The sequence below is a fragment of the Vollenhovia emeryi genome, unplaced genomic scaffold (assembly GCF_000949405.1).
Source record: "Vollenhovia emeryi isolate VEMERY1.0 unplaced genomic scaffold, V.emery_V1.0 DF939142.1, whole genome shotgun sequence".
NCBI lineage: Eukaryota > Metazoa > Arthropoda > Insecta > Hymenoptera > Formicidae > Vollenhovia > Vollenhovia emeryi.
Window position 1 is genome coordinate 326,305 of NW_011967224.1, and position 19,411 is coordinate 345,715.

Below are 19,411 nucleotides of genomic sequence, written 5' to 3' on the forward strand. Positions count from 1 at the left end.
ACCTTAAATTTACCCTCGTAATTCATAACGGCTATAGTTGAGCTGATGTAATGGTCAGATATTACGAAACTATTACTTTATGAAATATGAACGAGAGTATCGACAGTCAATGCGGGGGTCTCAAGCGTCGTTGGCGCTAGTGATCGAGAATTTATACGCTATTTAAAATTTGTTAACCAAGATGTATTTGCAAGGAATTTCGAGAGAAACAATAAATAACATCAAATTTGGTTGATCTGGCAATTTTTATGTTTAAGAATCGCTACGTTTCGACCACGGGTTTTGGTCCTTTTCACGCGATCTGACTATACGAAATAAACGATTTACAAATTATTACACAAGTAAAGTGTATAACCAAGTCCGAGATATTAAGTTAACAGTTGCACAAACTAGAATTGTCAGAGGTATTACCTGAGAAAGTCATGTACATGGATTCGCGTGTACTTTGGTGATGTAGAAAAGATTGTCGTTATATTCACATACTAAAAATGAGAGTGTTAGAGAGAAAGATGCAGCAATTTCCTAGATGGTACTAGATGGGCGACTTACATGCTGTAAAAATTTCGTGTCGAAGTTTGCTAACCGAGAACATTGCTAGAGAGATGACGGAGCATGACTGACTAAATATTAGGTCGAGAGTACAGTTAAAAACGAGTAAAAGTCGAAAGAATAAGTCGAAAGAAGTTAGGTCAACAATGCGATCATAAATAGCGTAAAGATTTCCCGTGTCTTTTTGTAAATTGATTGTATCGTTAGTCTTTTCTGTAAAAACCATTTCTGCTATCTCTCTCCTTCTTGTGTTACTCTCACGGTGTAAAACATGCGGAGACAACCAATCGAAATCATGGCATAAAAAGATAAATGTTTAACATTGATAGGCGGCGGTAATGGTGGTGAAAAATTTAGAAATCACAAAGATATTTGGAACGTGGAAACGTTTTCCGAGTATAAAACCCTCGTGAAACATTATGTGGTCGACAAATTCAACGAGCTTCGTAGAGGCTTCCGTGAATGAGGCTACCTCTTGTACGATGGAGAGGCACCGGGAGCTCGTGCCCCCTATAATTCCTCTTAATTGCGCGAAGAATGATATTTCACCGACAATCCACTTGACACATGACGTATAAGCCATCCCTCTTCTCCCCACAACTTTTCTAAAAAGTATGCGTGCAGAGAAGGGCGGAACAATTTAGTTACGGTCGACAACGAGAGTCGGGTCAAATCTGTTCGCTCGATTAAAAAGTGCGAAATATTTTACTTTTTATCCGTAAAACTTTCAAATAAACATCTCGCTTCTGGAGCATATTGTGGTAAAAGGGAATTTCGAAGATAAACTCGGAACAACAAAATCAACAATCTAATATTATTCTATAGAAAAATCTTATCTGAAATTGCATATGAAGTTATCAAGACATTTTTCCAACGCCTTGGAATTTTGAATTGCAATCATTTACACACAAATAAAAACTAACAGATTGGAAAAACACGACCGCCTTGAAAACACGGTCGTAGGAAAAAGCGCGGAGAAACATCAAAATCGGGGAAAGGAACGGGATGGCGCATCGATCCAAAGGAATCAGCTTTTACTCTCAGCTCTGTGAGCAATGGACAGAGACGTACGCTCACGCTCGTTGACCTTGAGCGGCATTAAGGGTGCATTAAATTTTCAGGATAAAGGTCTAATTGTAAGGATAGTTTCGTATCCAATCAATTATGCGAACATAACCATTTTTTCTCATTATTAATGCTCGTTAATCGACATATATATCGCGAAATAGAACTGATCAATTCGCAGCACACGTTGTACTTTGATGGCTTTGGTACAACGGCAATTTTTTTTTCCAAGACAGGGAAAGATTAAACTTGACTTTCTCATAATAAAATGCAATCTATCCTAGCCCGCGGTGCACCGCCGGGAAACATTGTCCCATTTAGCCCATAAACGCAATCTATACACACATATTTTATTTCTCCTAAGTAGTACTTACTACTTGTAGGCAGCGAGAACAGCTGCTGACCTTCGATCGGCCGAGAATTCGAGTCTTTCGATCCAAACGATATCGGAAGTAGACTACGTGCAACCTGGCCCGGCTGTGAATGCAACAACGTGGACTCTTCCGCGTGTTCAGGGAAAGTGGGGACGCGAGAACGGCCCCCGTCAGGGGTTGACCTAATTCCAGTCACTAGGTTAGCCTCTGACTGTCTGACCTTTCCCCAGGAGCGATCCCGGCGAGGATGCGCACGCGAGCGCGCGTCGAAACTAGAGATCTCTAGTTTATGAGCACACACACGTATCTATATGCATTTGTCATGTCCTAGGCCCTATCATCGACACGAGAAACGATAAAAATGGGGGGGGGGGATTAATTCTAGTTGTTAGACTCGCCCCTTTGTAAATTTTAGGATATAGCCCTTTCAAATTTTCTTTCGAACGAAGCTCCTATGTAATTCTAAATGTTACCCCATATTTGAATCCGTAATAATCTCGTTCAAGTAGAAATATTCCAACAATCCCCTCTGCCTTGAACACAGTTTGAGCATGCTGCGTAATCATTTTGTAAATTCGTCAGTAAGTTTTTCCTCGTGCAATCTACATAAAACAACAAACAAATGAAATAATAGGTTGTCGAAAACTAATTCCCGAAACGCCCCCGAATCCGACGGCAACACGTGCAAATGGTGAAATAACACAGAATCGGAAACGAGAAAACTGTAAATGGGTTCGTGGCAAACGCGCGTAGGTGTGTACGAGGGAGGTGTTCGCCAGGCAAGTGTGGGCTGACTCCGAGGGGATAAACGAAACTGGGTCACCCCTGGGAACCGGAGGGAGCCTGGCTCGTATCCGGGTAGAGGAGAGAGAGCCTGCGAGTATTGGCGGCAACTCGGTACAACATCCACAGTGGTGTCGAGGAAGGAAATTACCTGCTCGGGCGCTCCTTAATCGCGAATCTCCAGTTAATTCGTCTCCCGAGTAATCGCTGATGTTTATAGTTGAATTCGCGCGGTAAATAACTCCCCTTGTCTGTCACGAGACACATTTTCATCTGCGTTTAGGAACAATGAGACAATTGTGACCTAACGCGCATGCGAAAATACAATTAAATAAACTGCAATAAAGCGAGTTGCTGCTGCGTTGAATTTATGCCACCGTGAGTCGATCGTGACTTTTCAGAATAGCTTTATTAGAATGAGAGAAGTAATATCGCGGTTCAACCACGAGATATTTTAACGTACCGTAATTTAGTAACTCCGGCCGACTCCCCTTTTGCAACGAATGACGTCGGCATCAGTTTAAACGCTCATGATTGGGCAAACTCAAAGTAGTATCGCTCGCGAGCATTACCGCGCGACTTTGTTCAACACCTTGCTAATACTTTTTATGCGCGCCTCGTAATTTTTTATTAAATATTATTCATACGTAAATTTTTCATTAAATATTATTCAAAGATGATTTTCTTTTCCCACCGTAAGCACGTCATGACACGCTGTTAGTCGCACTAAATTGAATCGTCTCACGATCTCTTGGAAACTAAACAGAGAATTGAAATTTTACAGCTAAACTTTGCTAATTACTGAGACTGAAAATGCGCTGTTTAATATTGAACAATGTACCTCAACTCGGCTGTATCGTTAGTTTGACAAGGTAGGGTCTGTGTTGGGCCGAGCTTTAATATATTCACGAGCGAAAGCTTTCCGGAAGAATTCGGAAAAAGTTTTTAAATAGACTTTTTAAATAGACCGTCCAAGAAAATGGAATCAGCTGTTGATAAACACAACAGCGCGACGCGATTGCGTAATACAGGCGTTACGTGACGATGAGTATAGCTCTCTTCCTCTTCCCGCACATTCGTTATATACGTGTAATATATTCACAACCTCTAAAGTACAAGGCTACGAGAGAGTAGGCTAGTTCGCAAAGAACGCGCTATCGCAGCAATACGTTTTACGGGTCAGCGCAGCCACTCGGAGATATATAGCCTGCAATCTGCTTTAGACAAAAAAGAAACAATTTTCTCGCTCGAGCTCATTAATGTAAAGAGATTAAAATGAGAAATCTCAGGGGTGGCAAAAGCGTATTATATACACAGAATTAACCTTTAACATCTTATCTTACTAAATATCACAATCGTTTTAACAATCGCGACATGGTAATTAACAAGCGATTATAAACGGTATCTAGATCGTTGCATTAAATAATATCGTGAAACTTTAACGTTACATAACTATTGAATTTTTAAAGCTATCGAGTCACGATAATATGGAATGTGGACAAATGAATGTAGCGTTTAGCACGAGTCACCTCGGAAGCGCAAAGGGCGCAAAATACCTGTCGCGACGTCGCTCCGAAGTAGATCGCAGACTTGCATGCGACTCTCGGCGCATAATGCCCGTCGAAATTGTGCCAATAACAGTATGTAGCGCACGCACGCACGCACGCGCTACGAAAAGGAGAAAGAAATGGTTTTTGCACGTCAGTTGCCAAAAGTGTAGCCATGCCGCAATTCCGCCCCACGATTTTACGTAACCGCACGGCAGTTCCGTGACAATTTTATCCGTCCACCCGAGTTTTCTCGCTACGGCGCAACGTCGGATGACGTGGCGGTTAAATTTTCCGCCGAGTCGGCCGCATACACGCACGCCGCTTTCCGACACGGTCCTGGCCTGTCCCCCGCGATATTAGGAGGTGCATGTGACCGTGGAACCGCGGGCGACGTGACTCACAAGGAAGAAAAGCCACGAGACATGTTGCGCATATGAACACATAATTTATAGCCAGTTTTACCGCCTACAGACACATGATACTTTAACGTGTGTGACGCACAATCGGAGAATTTTTGCATTTAAAACAAGTTTAACGGATAAATTGAGGCTGCAGTTGAAATTACTTGTGCCGAAAGATGAGATTGATTGAATTTCATTCCCCCCCCCCTCTCTCTCTCTCTCAATCTATATGACAAATAACATACGTCAGCAAGAGGGATACAATAGTCGGAAAGTGATTTTAAATATATATGTTGCAGTAAATGAATTTGAAGAGAGACAAACTCGACGAATTCCCGAAATAAAAAATGTCTAATGCTGTATTTCACGTTCGATTGTTTGTAGTACACGTTGTGAGATTCTCTCGCAGCGAGAACTCTCTGCAAACGACATGGTCTCGCCCGAGAATGTCTCCATCGTTCGATTGGCAAACCAAGTTTACGCTCAAGCGAGTATCGCGGAAAATCCGTTGAAAAATCGGGCAGTGTAGAGCTAAAACCTAACGGTGGGAGGGGGATTCTTCTAAGCTCGGTCGTCAGCTGATTGGTCGTTCCGGCGTCAGCTGATTTTGACAGCCCGGACGACCTTGCGCGTCCTAGCCGAGGTATCGACCAATCGGGTAGCGTTGCACCGCGCGCACGCGCCTGCACTAATCCTGATCAGCTGACTCTCGCGGAGCCCGCATCCTCGATGAGATCAGAGAAATTTGCGCTACAGGTTTTCCTATCGGGGGACCTGCCACTTCGATAATTCACTCAGCGCCGAACAACGACGGGACGAAAACAAGGAGAATTCGCATCTCAATCTCAATCGAAAGAAACGATACGGGGAAAAAACTGACGAAACCCGCTTATCCACGTTGAAATTTGTATTTCGAAAATTATATCATCAACACTAATACTTGTAAGATAATGACTTTGAACGAGAAATATGAGCAATGCAGTAATAACGGGTATCACAAGCGTGTCACGTAAAGACCCAAAGGACAATAAATATAACAATTAAGTCGCTATAATTTGCAGTTTCGAATTTCTTCCGGAGTGGAATCGCATCGTGGCGACAGGATGCGTGTGTACCTGCGCGCTGCCGACGTTGCCGGGGCATTAGCTATATTCATTCCGGGGTCTCGAGCTACCCCGATCAATAATTCGTTTCCCAGCTGTCACGCCCCTCGCAGACGAACGAACGAACGAACGAACAAATTCAGTTCTAACGAAAATTCTACTATATAATCACAGTGCGACGCTATATTATTTAATCTCGTAAAAGTCGAAGCAACCAAGTACGAATTTCTCCATGGTAAGCTGCAAAACGTTCGAGTCTCCCCGAGATTCGTGAGGCACGATAGAGGCTTACCTTTGGCGCACATCGAAATCGCAATACAAATAAAATCTACCCACACTACGGAACAGCCACCGCCATTACCTTCCCAGTGCTATTTAACATATAAACATATCTGCTGCGAATCACTTGAGACGCCATCTCTCGAAAAGGGACCAAGACTCTGTACCGTCTTCAATTAGACGACAAATATCTAAAGCCAACTTTCATTGTCCATAACTCAGTATTAGGTTCAGAATGAAAATCCTTCTACAATTTTATGTACCACGTAGTACAAGAGATATAGTATTTCAAGTCAGGATACACAACGCATAAAATTATGAATAGAATTCCACGTTAGATGAAAATCTAACGCGAAGTATACGCAGACAACGTGAAGTGGGCTTTAAACTACGCCTAAGGATAGGACCGCGTACGCTCAACAAGTACAGATCGACTTGGTTCGCTCAACATCTTGGAGAACGAGAGAGGTCGCCGATCCTACGAGAGCAGCTCTGTCGCCGTTTGACTTCCGGTCCAGGTCCGTCTGTCGCTTTCGGCGATTTTTCTCTCGACGGTTACACGCGAGACCTTTCGACTTTTGCCAGCCGGGGTTGCCAATGCCCCCAGAAAACTGAGATACCACCAGCTGTGTTCACCCGCTTCATTACCTACCGAGTGAACGCAGAGTGGCTCCCTGTCCTCCGAAAGCTCGTTCCGTTGATCTCTCTTGTACGTGCACTCTATTACCGACCGGATAATGGCGTGTAATCGTCGCGCCACATCACGAGGCATCTCCTTGTCGCGAATCTCCGCTCGTCTCAACGTGGAACATAGCGCGCGTATTGTCTCTGCCAAACGCGCTACGCGGGCGTCTCCTTATCGATCGAGCTCAATATCCTCCCGCGTTTACACCTCGGTTACACGACATTAATTGTACTCGGAATTAATTCTAATACAATCCAAGAAATGACAATTATAAAATGTCACTCCTTCGCCCTGTAGTACATACCTTCTTATGAACGAAAAGAGCTCTGCTCTTCTATTTTCTTACGAGTAGTACTAATGAGATATTTCTTAACTAATTTGTAAGACCGATAACACACTAAATTTACAAACGGACGCCGAAAACCTAAATGTAATATATGACTGTGTAATCAAAACTGTTTAGTCCGCAACATCACCTTGTATTGTTCTTAGGACATAACTAACAAGTCAGTTCGAGCCCAGCTACCATAGTGCTCGCACATATACATATATTTTATAACTCGACTCTGTCTTATTTGACGACGATGACTGACTCAGGTGCGTCACTTAACTTTTAACTTTTAACTAAACCCTTTTTACTTATTAACCTACATTATTTCATAGCTGCGTTGTTGTTGTTGATTTGCAGTATCACTCGAAAAGGACCCAAAAGAATAGGGTCGAAACGTGGTGTAAGAAACTGATTAAATAATTAGCCAGTTGGGTTGACCATAAGTTTCCCGTCTCTAGTTCTAATTTATACTCTTGTCTTAGATACTCTTACTGGTACTGTTGTAGAAAAAGATTGAGCAAATAAAGAAAGAGCAAATAAATCTAGTTCTAATTTATACTCTTGTCTTAGATACTTTTACTGGTACTGTTGTAGAAAAAGATTGAGCAAATAAACTCGTATTCTGTTAACATGTGGACGCGATGTTTTCTCGCCGTTTCGTCGAAAAATTAAGAAAACTACGGCTAAATATCTATTACAGCTTATTGACGCAACTGTTTGTTACAGCTATTAAATTCGCTGGAAAATGACATTCGTTCATTCCGCCTGCGATCGAGCGATCAGGTGCAAAAAAAACGGAGAGAAACAGATCTCGAGAGAAACAATCGTACAAAAACAATTATCGCTCCTCATTTGTAGACACGTAGTGCAGACTCATCTGATTACGCATGATGTACTCCACTTGACAACCTCGAGTTAATGTATAAATTATGGAAGTAAACGGCTGAGTATAAATCTTGATCCTTTAACGCAATTAGCGACCTAAATGTAAAATACCATTTGCACATTGCATCTCATTCTCCCTCGTGTACTAACAGTAAGATTGAGTTGAGGCTTTTGACTATCGAATCACATATCGCAATTTTGGTATCCTGACTTTGGTAATTTCAACTTCGCTCGGGAGAGATTGAAAATTTTATTAGCGTTGAAATTAAAAACATACACAAAAATATTAATTAACTGTATCATGAAAACTGGCGAAGCACAGAAACCACTATGTTTGAAGAAGATATGTGTATAGTAAATGTTAAAAATATCAATAAAAGCGAGGGATCGATATAGCCATTTCAACCTTTCGCGTCTGATATCGGAGAATCCAATAATCCGAACCTTTCAGTTGTACCTTTTAAGTACTCGAGGAAATTTAGCTGATACACGTATAATTTTGTATTTGACACTTATCGACGTGAAATTTTTATTAACGTCTTAAATTTACATTACACGTAACCGATTGTGGGACGACCTTTCAACTGACCAGACGTCGAAGAACAAGCTAATTAAGACGTTAATCTAGGCACATTATTGCGAGCGTCGCAAAGATGCGCTATAAAATAACGTCGCACTAGATAAATAGCTCCGCGCACTTGCACAGTCGATTTAAAGCACCTAGCAGATTCGAACGCGCGTTTAAAGCACGCGTCATAATATATATCTCTCTCTCTCTTTCTCTCGGCTTATCGTAGCGTCTACAACGCCGCGCGTGTTATCTTTAATAGCGTTAGCAGAGCGCGGTACGTTTTGCGCGCAGTAGTGGGCACAACCTGCGACGAAATCGACGCGACCGATGCGATGCGAGCAACGTCGGCCACGTTCCAAGGTCAATGCGATAAGTCGGTCAAATCGCGGGGTTATCGCGCAATTCCGCATTTCGTTCGCGTTTAAATGGAAAGCCCAACAACACTCTCACGGGCAGCCTCCGCTTTTCCGCCCGGACGGAAAACAACTTCGCGTTATTCTACCATTTTCAAAACAATTGTCTCGCGACGCTTGTTCAGCAGATTAATTAACTTTTTAAACATTTGGCTCTTAACAATTCTTAGCACGGATTGAAATGAAAAGCCCAACACCTCCGCTTTTCCGTCCGGACGGAAAAAACAATTTCGCATTGTGCTACCATTTTCAAAACAATTGTCTCGCGACACTTGTTCAGCAGATTAATTAGCTTTTTAAACATTTGGTTCTAAACGATTCTTAACACGAATATAAGAACTCACGAGTATCGCTTCTAATATGACTGGTTTTTTTTATGATATCTGATAACTTAATATTGTGTACCTGTTTATAGTAATTTATGCTTGTTATAATTATTACGAACTTACGTCTACCTGTCACACTCGTTTGTTAGCAACAGAGGTGTAGCGATAGTTAACAAAACTGCGTTTGAAAAAAATAGCGAGTCCATAGTTCATGAATGACGAGGCTAAAAATGGCCCACCCGATGACGCACTATTTCGGCGTGCTCAACCAATCGTGCCAAGGTTTGGGCAATTGCGTATCACGTAATTCACACACAGCCTTAACTTTACTGTCATTCAATTGCTACGTTGTCCGTGTGATATTTCTTCGTGTGTGACTTTATAGAAAAAAAGTATTTTAAATATTTGAAAAAATATTTAGTGCTAAGTTATGTACGTTTGCGGATCACTTGAAAAGGGTCCAAATCCGGGACCGAAACGTCGTTCGTTTTTTTTTAAATAAAAACATTGGCCAGTGTAGGTCGTTTTTTGAAAAACTGCATATCAATTGGTTTTATACTACTGGCGATATTAAATCTATTTGTGATTTATATTGAAACTTATTCGACGATATCTATTTGAAAAATGTCAATCATAGTGTTAATCAATTAAAAAATTATCTGCAACTAACTTCTTTTCTATTTATACACTGAGGATGGTCTAAAGAAAGACCGAAACGTCTGTAATTTTTATGTTTTAATAAACTAAAGTTTCACCTTTTTGACACTAACACCTGGTCAAGGCTCTTAGCCCCTTTTACTCATTAATATTATCTGCGACTATTCGTGTCGCTTATGATGTTCTTTTACTTCTCCGCCGTCCGCTGAGTACATAAGAATTCTCATCGCGTAAACGACGTTGGACCGCTTCTCGACCCGGTCGAGAGATCTTGTTTAGAGCGATAACAGACGACAACAGAGAGCCAATTTCTCTAGAAGCGGCGTAGAAAGTCGTTTTCGGGTGCTCACGCGGCTTCATTGAGAGCGCTTGGAAACGAGCCAATAAGAGATCGCACAGCAGAAAGTTTGTCGCACATCGACGTTGCGTCGTTCGAACGTCGTCACGCGTCATGACGTGCGTCCGTGCGTATACCCGATATACTGGGCCAGCGTACGGTGTAACCGAGCAGAATCAAATATTAACGTACAATGTGCATAAGCAACAACACAATAAATCCCTTCTTTTGTAACAAGTGGCACAAGGATATTACATGCAACGACATCTCGTGTGGAATTCTGCTCGGATATTGTAGAAAATGACGAGTGATTCGTTTGCACTGCAGGATTTTTTTAAGCATTTTAATGCGTAACGAAAGCGTGTACGAATCTCTATCTTTAAATATGTACAAATGAAAAATTACTCTCAAGTTGACGATCTAATAAGAAAAAATTAATAACGACAATGTTATTTACGACTTATCTACAAAAACTTGTGTCTAAAAGTCAAGCTGCAGGTTGCTTCGTTTATCTATTCTCGTTTGAGAATACATCACTGCATATCATAGGCTTTGTAAACAACGATACGAGACTTCAAGCTAAAATCGTAAGGTGCAAACGAATCTCAAGGGAGTAGGCCTTCCTAGGAGGTTTTTCAACAAAATCATCAGACTTTTATTGACAAATAACATTCAGTTATAAAGACTGCATATCGAACGAGTTACAGTAGTTTTCTCAACCGAAAACTAGAGCAAGTATACGCGCGGAAACGACTGTAGCTCGGACTGTAACTGGATTATTCGAAATGAAAAAAAAATCCGGGAATTCTTAGTTAATACATTAAATTACTCGGGAGTTAACATAGCAAATTTTCGAACAAGTTGATCTGCAGCAAAATGACAATTGAAATATCGGTCGTCGGCCAACAAATCGCTTATACTTTGTACGTAAAAAAGTAAGTAAAAGTAAAAAGGAAAAAATCCTGTATAGGCTCCTAAATTCTCATGTCCAAAATAAGCCTGCACTTGAATGAATTTAGCAACTTGAATTAAATCGATCGAGTAGTTTTGGCTACAGTAATGCGATTCTGAGAAAAATGCATTTAAAGTTCTGCATGTGGCTTACACATAAGTAAGAAAAATTATGTTTCAACTTGGACCATGTCATCCGTCTCTAGCCTGTATTCACTAGTACAAAAGAGCTCTCCAAGGGGATTATCGTACCGTGCCTGCTCCGAGTAATGCAAAGCGCGCTTCAAAGAGCATAATTTGCACTCTTTATAACTTTGTCAATTTCGCCCGGATTGACTTGGGACTTTCAGGAAATACGTCCAAGGTGTTTTACGAAAACGCCAAAACCCAGAAATTGATTTGTCTTTCAAAGTTTCTAGGCAAGCCTACTCCCCCTAACTGTCGGGTATATTTCATTAGTAAGATCAGCCTGGGAGATTTGCCATTTGATCTCACTTAATTCTCCTGTCTTCGCCACAAATGTATGAATTATTTTTCCTCTTCGTGCCACTGGTCGGTCTCGCGGAATACAATAAATTAAATTTTTCCAAGAGATGAAAAGGCTAATATCTCAGACCGAACTTACGTAAGAACGCTCACTAGGACAGAACAGATACTTACAGTCTGCTGCTGGGCTCGTTGTTGGCTTCGTCGCCTTCGATTCGATACACCTTGCCGGACATGACGTATTCAAAGCTGTCTGCTCTGGAACCGCCCTCCTGTTCCATAGGGCTCCACTCGTTACCGTCTGGATACCCGTCCTCGCGTAACGTCGTCGCCAGTACAAGGCGGAATTTATCTCCTGAACACACAACGGCGTTTCGTTACACATATAAAAGTTTCCGCTCGTTAACTAATCTTTGTTCCGTACATCGCTACAGAAAAAAATAAATATTTTAGTCACGGGCAAAATAATTTCTTTCATCGCTCACAAGTTTCGCATACTACTTTTCAGTGAGGTTGTCACAAAATTGACTAATAAATACTTATTGGCGCGAACGTAATTCGCTGGAAACAATAGACAGTATTTTATTCATCGTGGCAATGACGCAAACAGGTAAACGGAATTTTTGTTTCTTGAACGTGTCACGTATATTAAATCCGCAAAGGAAAGAAAGTAAGTGTCGAATAAAATTAAATGCACGAGGCTCTCGATGGGAAAAATATAGCAGTTCGTTACCTCAACGACTCGGTAATGGCATATTTTCTGCCGTCTGCGCAGTAATATCGGATGCCTACGCTTCAACGCAGGATGATCTCGATGTTTCTCGGATGCGAAAAAAAAAGCGCCATGCAATGACGGAATATAAACGAGTCCAATAATAGCGTTCGCGCGAATGCATCGAAAACACATCGCCACATGATTGCATCAGTCACGTTCCATCCGCTCGTTGGCGGGTGCTGGCTAGATTGTATAAACTGACGGATCCACCCTTTCCACCGTACATACGATATTTCGACGGATGCGCGGCTCGCGAGATGCACTTTGCATCTTGCCACGCAAAGTGCACTTGGTTGAACAAGCCGTTAGGTGCAGTTTGCGGAGAGAAGTAAATGTCAAATTTTGCAAAATTGCGCAAAAAGTGAGAAAAGTGACAAGTGCGCTAATTCATAAAAACTTGGATTATTCGCCCATGTATTTTTATCCCCGCGCTTAATTAAATCTACGCGTGCAAGATTATTGTCGTGTGTACGTTCGCTCGATACTACTCGTCTGGTATCGAGATAAAATCGGCGGATCTCAAAACTTAAATGTTTATTATTTTATACAATATTAATACGATGGTAACTTTAACCTTTACTAAACTGGAACTGCAAAGATTTCCACGATTAAACTAATTAGTTTCAAGTGACGAAACTTTACTCGCGCCATCGGCACAAATATTGCTAATCGTGAGTATTACGTAGAAAACAAGATTGCCAGTTTAAATCACATCACTATCGTTAAATTAAGTTAATTTAACAGGATTTAGATCTCTCGGCTTGAGAGATCAATAAAATTACGCGTCGCAATTTTCAATGCCCGCCCGTCAGATGTGCCTGTGATATTTACCGGAGCAGTATCTATTTCTCGCTCGTGCAAAACTAAATTAGTCGTTAAAAATTAAGAGCTTCGCGAGATCGCGATCATAAAATCGATAGTAACGAAGGAAGAAGCGAGGCGTAAGGTCGAAAGAGGTGATGTAACAAGTGGTACAAAAGACTAGGGAGAGAAATAGAGAAAGCTGTTAGGAAAGGTCATCGTAATAGTACTCCAAGTTGGAACAAGCGAGGAGAAAGAAGACTGAAAGAAGCCGCGCTGAAAATAAACGTGGATCCATTTTACGCGTTCAATTCACAATGTACAAGCTCGTAAACAAAACTTTACGTTTCGGTATAAGTCGAGTCTCGGTATAGCTCGATAAGATGTTACGAATGAAACAACTGGCAGCGCGCGATCTCAAATCGAGCCACGAGTCCCCAGTTAAATTTCGTTATCGCAATCGAATACACGGGCTGGTCCTAAGCAACGAAAGATCCCAAAGAGATTTCTGAGATTATCGCCGTGACGCAACCTACATGTCAAAGTGAATACGGGAGATTTTAAGGTAGCTATTTCGGAAAATCATTTATGTGAGAATTGTTTCAAATTTTTACGGTTTCCTCACATCAATACGTGCAAAAGACGACTAATTAAATTAAAATTGACCGTCTCAAAGTTCTAAAAAAAATTTTTTAAGCTTGCTATGTTACACGACATATTACGTGTAAAACACGTTGAAAGTATTTTTACACGCAACAATATAATTCGTTGCAATATTATTCACACATATTATTATGTGTTAAAATATTAATATTTGCGTTTGCAAACGCAAATGATGGCACGCTTAAGTTTTTTTAAGCTTAACACGATGAGTTGCGATTCGTACGAGAAACAAATATGTTATAGAGCAAAATAGAACGACTAGCTTGTAAAAGGAATCAAAATTACTGACCGTCCCGTTTCAATGATATAAACAGTTAAAACTGAAAAATGGGAACAATTGTGCAGCAGACACGAGTGCGGTGCAAGAGATGTGGCAACGGCGCCACAAACTACAATCTTCCGAATATATTTTATATTGTGTATTAATCGTGTGTATTAGCGCGTCACGATATATCATTGTAAATCGAGTGCTCGTTTCCGTTTGGAAGAAACCTTCGAGCATTACTGTCGCGAGGCAACTGCCTTGAGTACAATTGGTTAGTGCGAAAAAGCCCTCCGTTTCCACACGACGTCCTGGGCCGGGGCGATACGTAAGAAAGCCCGGGACGCAAGGTCAAGGTTAAGCACACGCAACGGCAGGTATAGCGCGAGCTTTAATCGATACTACATCGTCGTCGTAGTCGCCGGTGGTGGTGGCGGTGGCGGCGGTGGCGACGCCGCCACTGCGCTGCCGCCGCCGCCGCCGTCGCCGCCGCCTCTGTTCGGCAAACATGAAGCCTAAACATTTGTAACAAAGAACGGAAAATTTTCAACGGCCGATCAGCCGCGGCTTCTCGCGCGACATTACATATTCCCGTTGCCCGACGAGTTCTACGCCATTTTGATGGCCAATATTAACAGTTCGCCGCCGCGCTCACGCACTTGCTTCCTCTTAATCCGTCGGCGGCGTATCGGGAACGCTTTCTTGCGCGCGTAATAGATAAGAGGCTAATTTGGCCACTGTGGTTATCGCGTCGCAGCGGGAACGAGTCCGGGAAAACCGGTCAAATTGATCTCACCGCTCTCCGCGCAGAGTAGGTACGTGAGTCAAGCTTACGTCATAATGGTGCCACACCGTAACAGCGGCGGCTACTATACGTCATCCGGTCGAGTGATGTCGCGGTGGCGCGGTAATACCTCTCGCGCTTAAATTAACCCTCGTTCAACCGAAACGCCATATATGCCGGACGGACGGACGTCGGTCCGTCGCGGGACTTTTATCCGGCGACGCGTGGACGCGCGCGGCCCCGCACACTTGCCGCGAGAAACGAAAGGCGAGTCCGGGACGATCGCGGACGGCTCTAACGCGGAAATCTAAACGGAAGTGCCGATCGCGCGGCAAATTGCAGCGTCGATACTGCGAGGAGCGAGAAAGAGACGCGATAATTAGCGCCGCTTTACGCGACGGCGCGCAATATCAATTACGTTCGAGTATCGCGGCGACTAATTGGAGCAATTAAGGATCGGCTCACGCGGAACCGGAAAGAGAGGACGAGCTCCGAGGGGGCGCGCTGGCGCGCGCGCGGCTCACGACGATGACCTTGGGAGAGCCGCGGCGATTCTCGCGTAGGGAGGAGAGGCCTCCCACGAAATCGATAACGCGTGACAGCGCGCGGTCGACGGCGATATATGTATATGCGCGCTGGAGGGATCCAACACACAAACGATGCGGCTTACCTCGGCGCGGCGCGGCGCGGCGCGGCGCAGCGTCCGTCCGGATCCTGTCCGAAATCCGCCGCCATCTTGGCCCGTGACGCGAATCTCGGGGCGGCGTAGCGTGCTACTACCTCCGCGGGACGAATCCATCCGTGCGCGGCGCGCGCGCGCGCGCGCGACCTTGCCGACCTTCCCCGCCTGAGTGCCGAGTCCCGAGAGCGGAGATTCACGAGAGATCACAAAATCGACGCTTTCGATCGGCCAGGCGCGCACTACCTATTCTCTCCTCCGTCTCCACGTCGTCCCTCCTCTCGTCCTCGTCGGGACGTCGACGCCCACGCGTCCGCCGTCGCGTCGTCGACGGTTTTCTTTCTCCGTCGCGGAAAGAAACGCGGAGCGGGGGCCGCGCCGAAGCCGCCGCCGCCGCCGCCGCCGCCGCCGCCGTCGTCGTCGTCGTCGTCGTCGCGTCCGGACATCGCGGCTTAAAATATCCGCGCGAAACGCGCAGGCAGACACGACGGTCTTTCTCCCCTTCGAAACGGCACACTCCGGCGTCGCGTATATCCAAAATGTCTGCTCGCTCGTCGCCGGGACGGACGTCGGTTCGTGCCCGCGAGGCTCGTCGACGGGGAGCACTTGGAGGCGAAACCAACACACACGGGGGGGCGTCCGCCACGTCGCGCCGGAGCGAGAGGAGCGGCGAGAGAGAGAGAGGAGAGGCGAGGAAAGCGGAGCGCGCGCGACGCGTTTTACTCTCGCTGTCGTTGAGGAAGAGCCCGTAGGCGCGCGCGAACGCGGAAAGAGGGACACCGGACGGCGAGGCTCGTCGCCTCTCCTCCTCGAGGAACGAGCGAGTATCGCGCGCACTCACGACCGACACGGTTGCGAGTCGTGGCCGCTTTGACCTTGGCATTGAACTTGTGGGCGCCCGACGCGGGACGGGGCGCGCGGCGGAAGACCTGCGCCTGCGGAAGGGACCGCCGGAGTGGGGAGCGCAGCTGAGCCGCGGAATGAGTGGCCCGGGGGCCGAGAGGGGCGGGGGCGGGTGGGGGAGGGGGCGACGGGGCCGACGGGAGCGACCGGGGCGACGAGGAGGCCGCGGAGAACGGACGATATTATATAGTGGGAGGAGGGAGATTGCGTCATCTCGCGCAAGCCTCAACGCCGCGCGTCAATACAGCGGCGAGACTCGCCTGCCTAGTGCCTGGCCCTTGGTGTGTGGACTTAACCTTCCCGCGCGCGCGCCCGCGCGCGCGCACACGTACGCGTATTCCAACACACACGCTAGCCCAGTTCGTCTACGTATACCGAATGCGCTCTGTATACCGTATGCGTGTCAGGCGCATTTAGGACTAATGTGTAAACAATCCAATTTAGGAGCATGTAACGGATTTTATCGCGCGGCATCTGCAGGCTGCTACGACGTAACAAATTGTCCTCCTTCGTTGCTCGGCTCCGTCCACTGCGCGTTGCGTACGCGCGTTTCCCGAAAGTGGGATCGTTTCGACAACGCGACCACGGGCGGGCGTATCTCGTGTCAACACTCGCCCTGCATGCACGCGTACTCGTAGTTATTAATCGTAAGGTTACGACATACTGTAAACTTGTTTAAAGCAATTTCCTTTCACCGACATGTAATCTGCCATGTGTCATAGTAATGAGAGGGTGCACGCCAAGCGATTGTGAATGAACCTTCGGTCTACAAATTTATGTAATTTCACTTTGGAGCGGACCAATTTCACCGAGAACTCGAGAGGGCACCTTTGCAGCGGCGACTCGACAGACGGTAGACTGTATCGGGATAAGGCATCGTAGTAGCCCTTAGTTCGGGACCAACTTCACCAATCGCCGCGGCTGCATCGGTAATCCAGAGGCGGAGCCAAGACGAGCCTCGAAGTCGGACTCGGTCAGCGAGAGTCTCCATTGGTCAAGTTCAGAGACGAGGAAGCATTTAATCGCCGCGATCGCGCTGTTCTCCTGCGAGATGCAACGTGCTCGCTGGAGCAAGATGGCCAGGCTTAGCGATAAATCGCACGTCATCGGATCACCCGCGATATAACCGGACGAGCGATCGCGAAAAGATGGCGGGTTTGGAAAAAAAGGCGTTAGGGGGTGAACCGTTTCTAGACACGTAGCAGGATTAGCGCAGGAACGAATTGAGAGATAACGTGCTATCACCGTCATTTGTCACGTCGCAAATATCGTAGGGCAAAAACGGGAAACTCGCGAAATATCGATTTAGGAATTAAAATCGTAGCCTCCCGAGTTACTTCTCGCAGACGAGAGAAAAATATTGAAAGGTTACAATTTCACGAAGGCATTTAATTGATAGGGGCAAGTGGTCTATTATGAGATACCGAGATTTCCGCTAAATTAACAGACAACGTGCGCTGGTTCCATCGTGAATTTATTGCCCTTGGAGTGAGGTCTGTTTAATGGAAAGTGCATTGTAGACCGTGTGACCGTCGCGAAGAAAGAGTTGCGATTGAATGTCGACGTTGAAAACCTGCTATCTCGTATTAGAAGTCCATCTCAATCAATCAATCTTTGTTACACTTCAGCTTACACGGCAAAAAGTGGGGCTTGGTTTACAATTATGGCCTTACCTCACACGCACTCTTATTTGTTGCTCTATTCCTGCAACGCATTCTATCCCTAACTTCTACGCCCCTGTCCTTCTTTCTCAATCGCACTATTTGAACTCACTCTCACCCTATTCAACTTCACCTGCCCTATTCCTCTCCTACTCCCCTACTCCTCTGTCTTCATTATCCTCTTCTTACTCCCTTCATTCCCTTTTGCCTCTTCGTACAACTTCTCTATACTCGTTCCCGTCGAATGCGGCATCAGCTATCAGAGGTCTATCTCGTAATAGAGGACTCTATAACTTTTCTATTGCATTGTGAATTATTTTTAAGTATTGACCACAACCGTTACGCCCACACGGAAAAAACAATGTAGCTGCTGTAGCTAAAACTTAGCAAAATAGGGACAGCTAATATTTTAGTTGTGATAGCTCAATATTTTGCTACTGTGCCTATTGTATTAGGTGCGACAGCAAACGGTTTGCTGTCGTAGCAAAATATTGAGCTATCACAACTAAAAATATTAGCTGTCCCTATTTTGCTAAGTTTTAGCTACAGCAGCTACATTGTTCTTTCCGTGCAGCTATGTACCTCAGCTACGATTTTTATCACTAACTAATCCTGTCCGTCTCAATTACTCTACACTCTACAATCACTGATAACTATGTACCAGACGAATAACCGTTTAATTTTAATTTTAAGTTTAACTTGCGCCGATGAAAGCACTGTGTGCCGAAACGCGTCCGCGGATCTGTACTTCGACTGTAACATCTTGAAGTTTAAAATATATATTGCTTTGTTAACTCTCGCGCTCGTCAAGAGTGGCCTCCTTTATTTACTTGTCGACTTGTTTTTATATAATGTTACATATAAAAAATATATACGCACGAAAACGAAAACTGCTTCAAAGTGTATGCGTAATATCTACAAGTACAAGCAAAACAAATTATAATTAATAAGGTATAGGACTGTTAAAAAACAAATTTTTATGTTTGCTTTGAAATATGTAAAATAAATACGACACGAGATGTGTGCGTGGCACGCTCGCGAATGAGTTTCTAAAATGTTATTTGTTCTTGTGTCTATGACGCTAGTACTTGGTCCAAGTTCTAATTCCGCGAAATATGTAGCAAATCAATATAGCTG

At 44.4% G+C, this 19,411-nt stretch overlaps 1 protein-coding gene across 3 annotated transcripts in view; it reads right to left on the reverse strand.

Moving 5' to 3' along the window:
• Positions 1-19,411, reverse strand: part of LOC105566722 (DNA-directed RNA polymerases I, II, and III subunit RPABC3) — a 62,094-nt gene that overhangs the window by 14,607 nt on the left and 28,076 nt on the right. For 2 of the 3 annotated variants that reach the window (XM_012020945.1, XM_012020944.1), the window contains exon 3: positions 11,921-12,101. In XM_012020945.1, the coding sequence (XP_011876335.1) occupies positions 11,921-12,101 (181 nt within the window). Of the gene's footprint in view, positions 1-11,920; positions 12,104-15,708; positions 16,104-19,411 lie in introns of those variants that run through there. The other variant, XM_012020946.1, reaches the window with a different exon arrangement.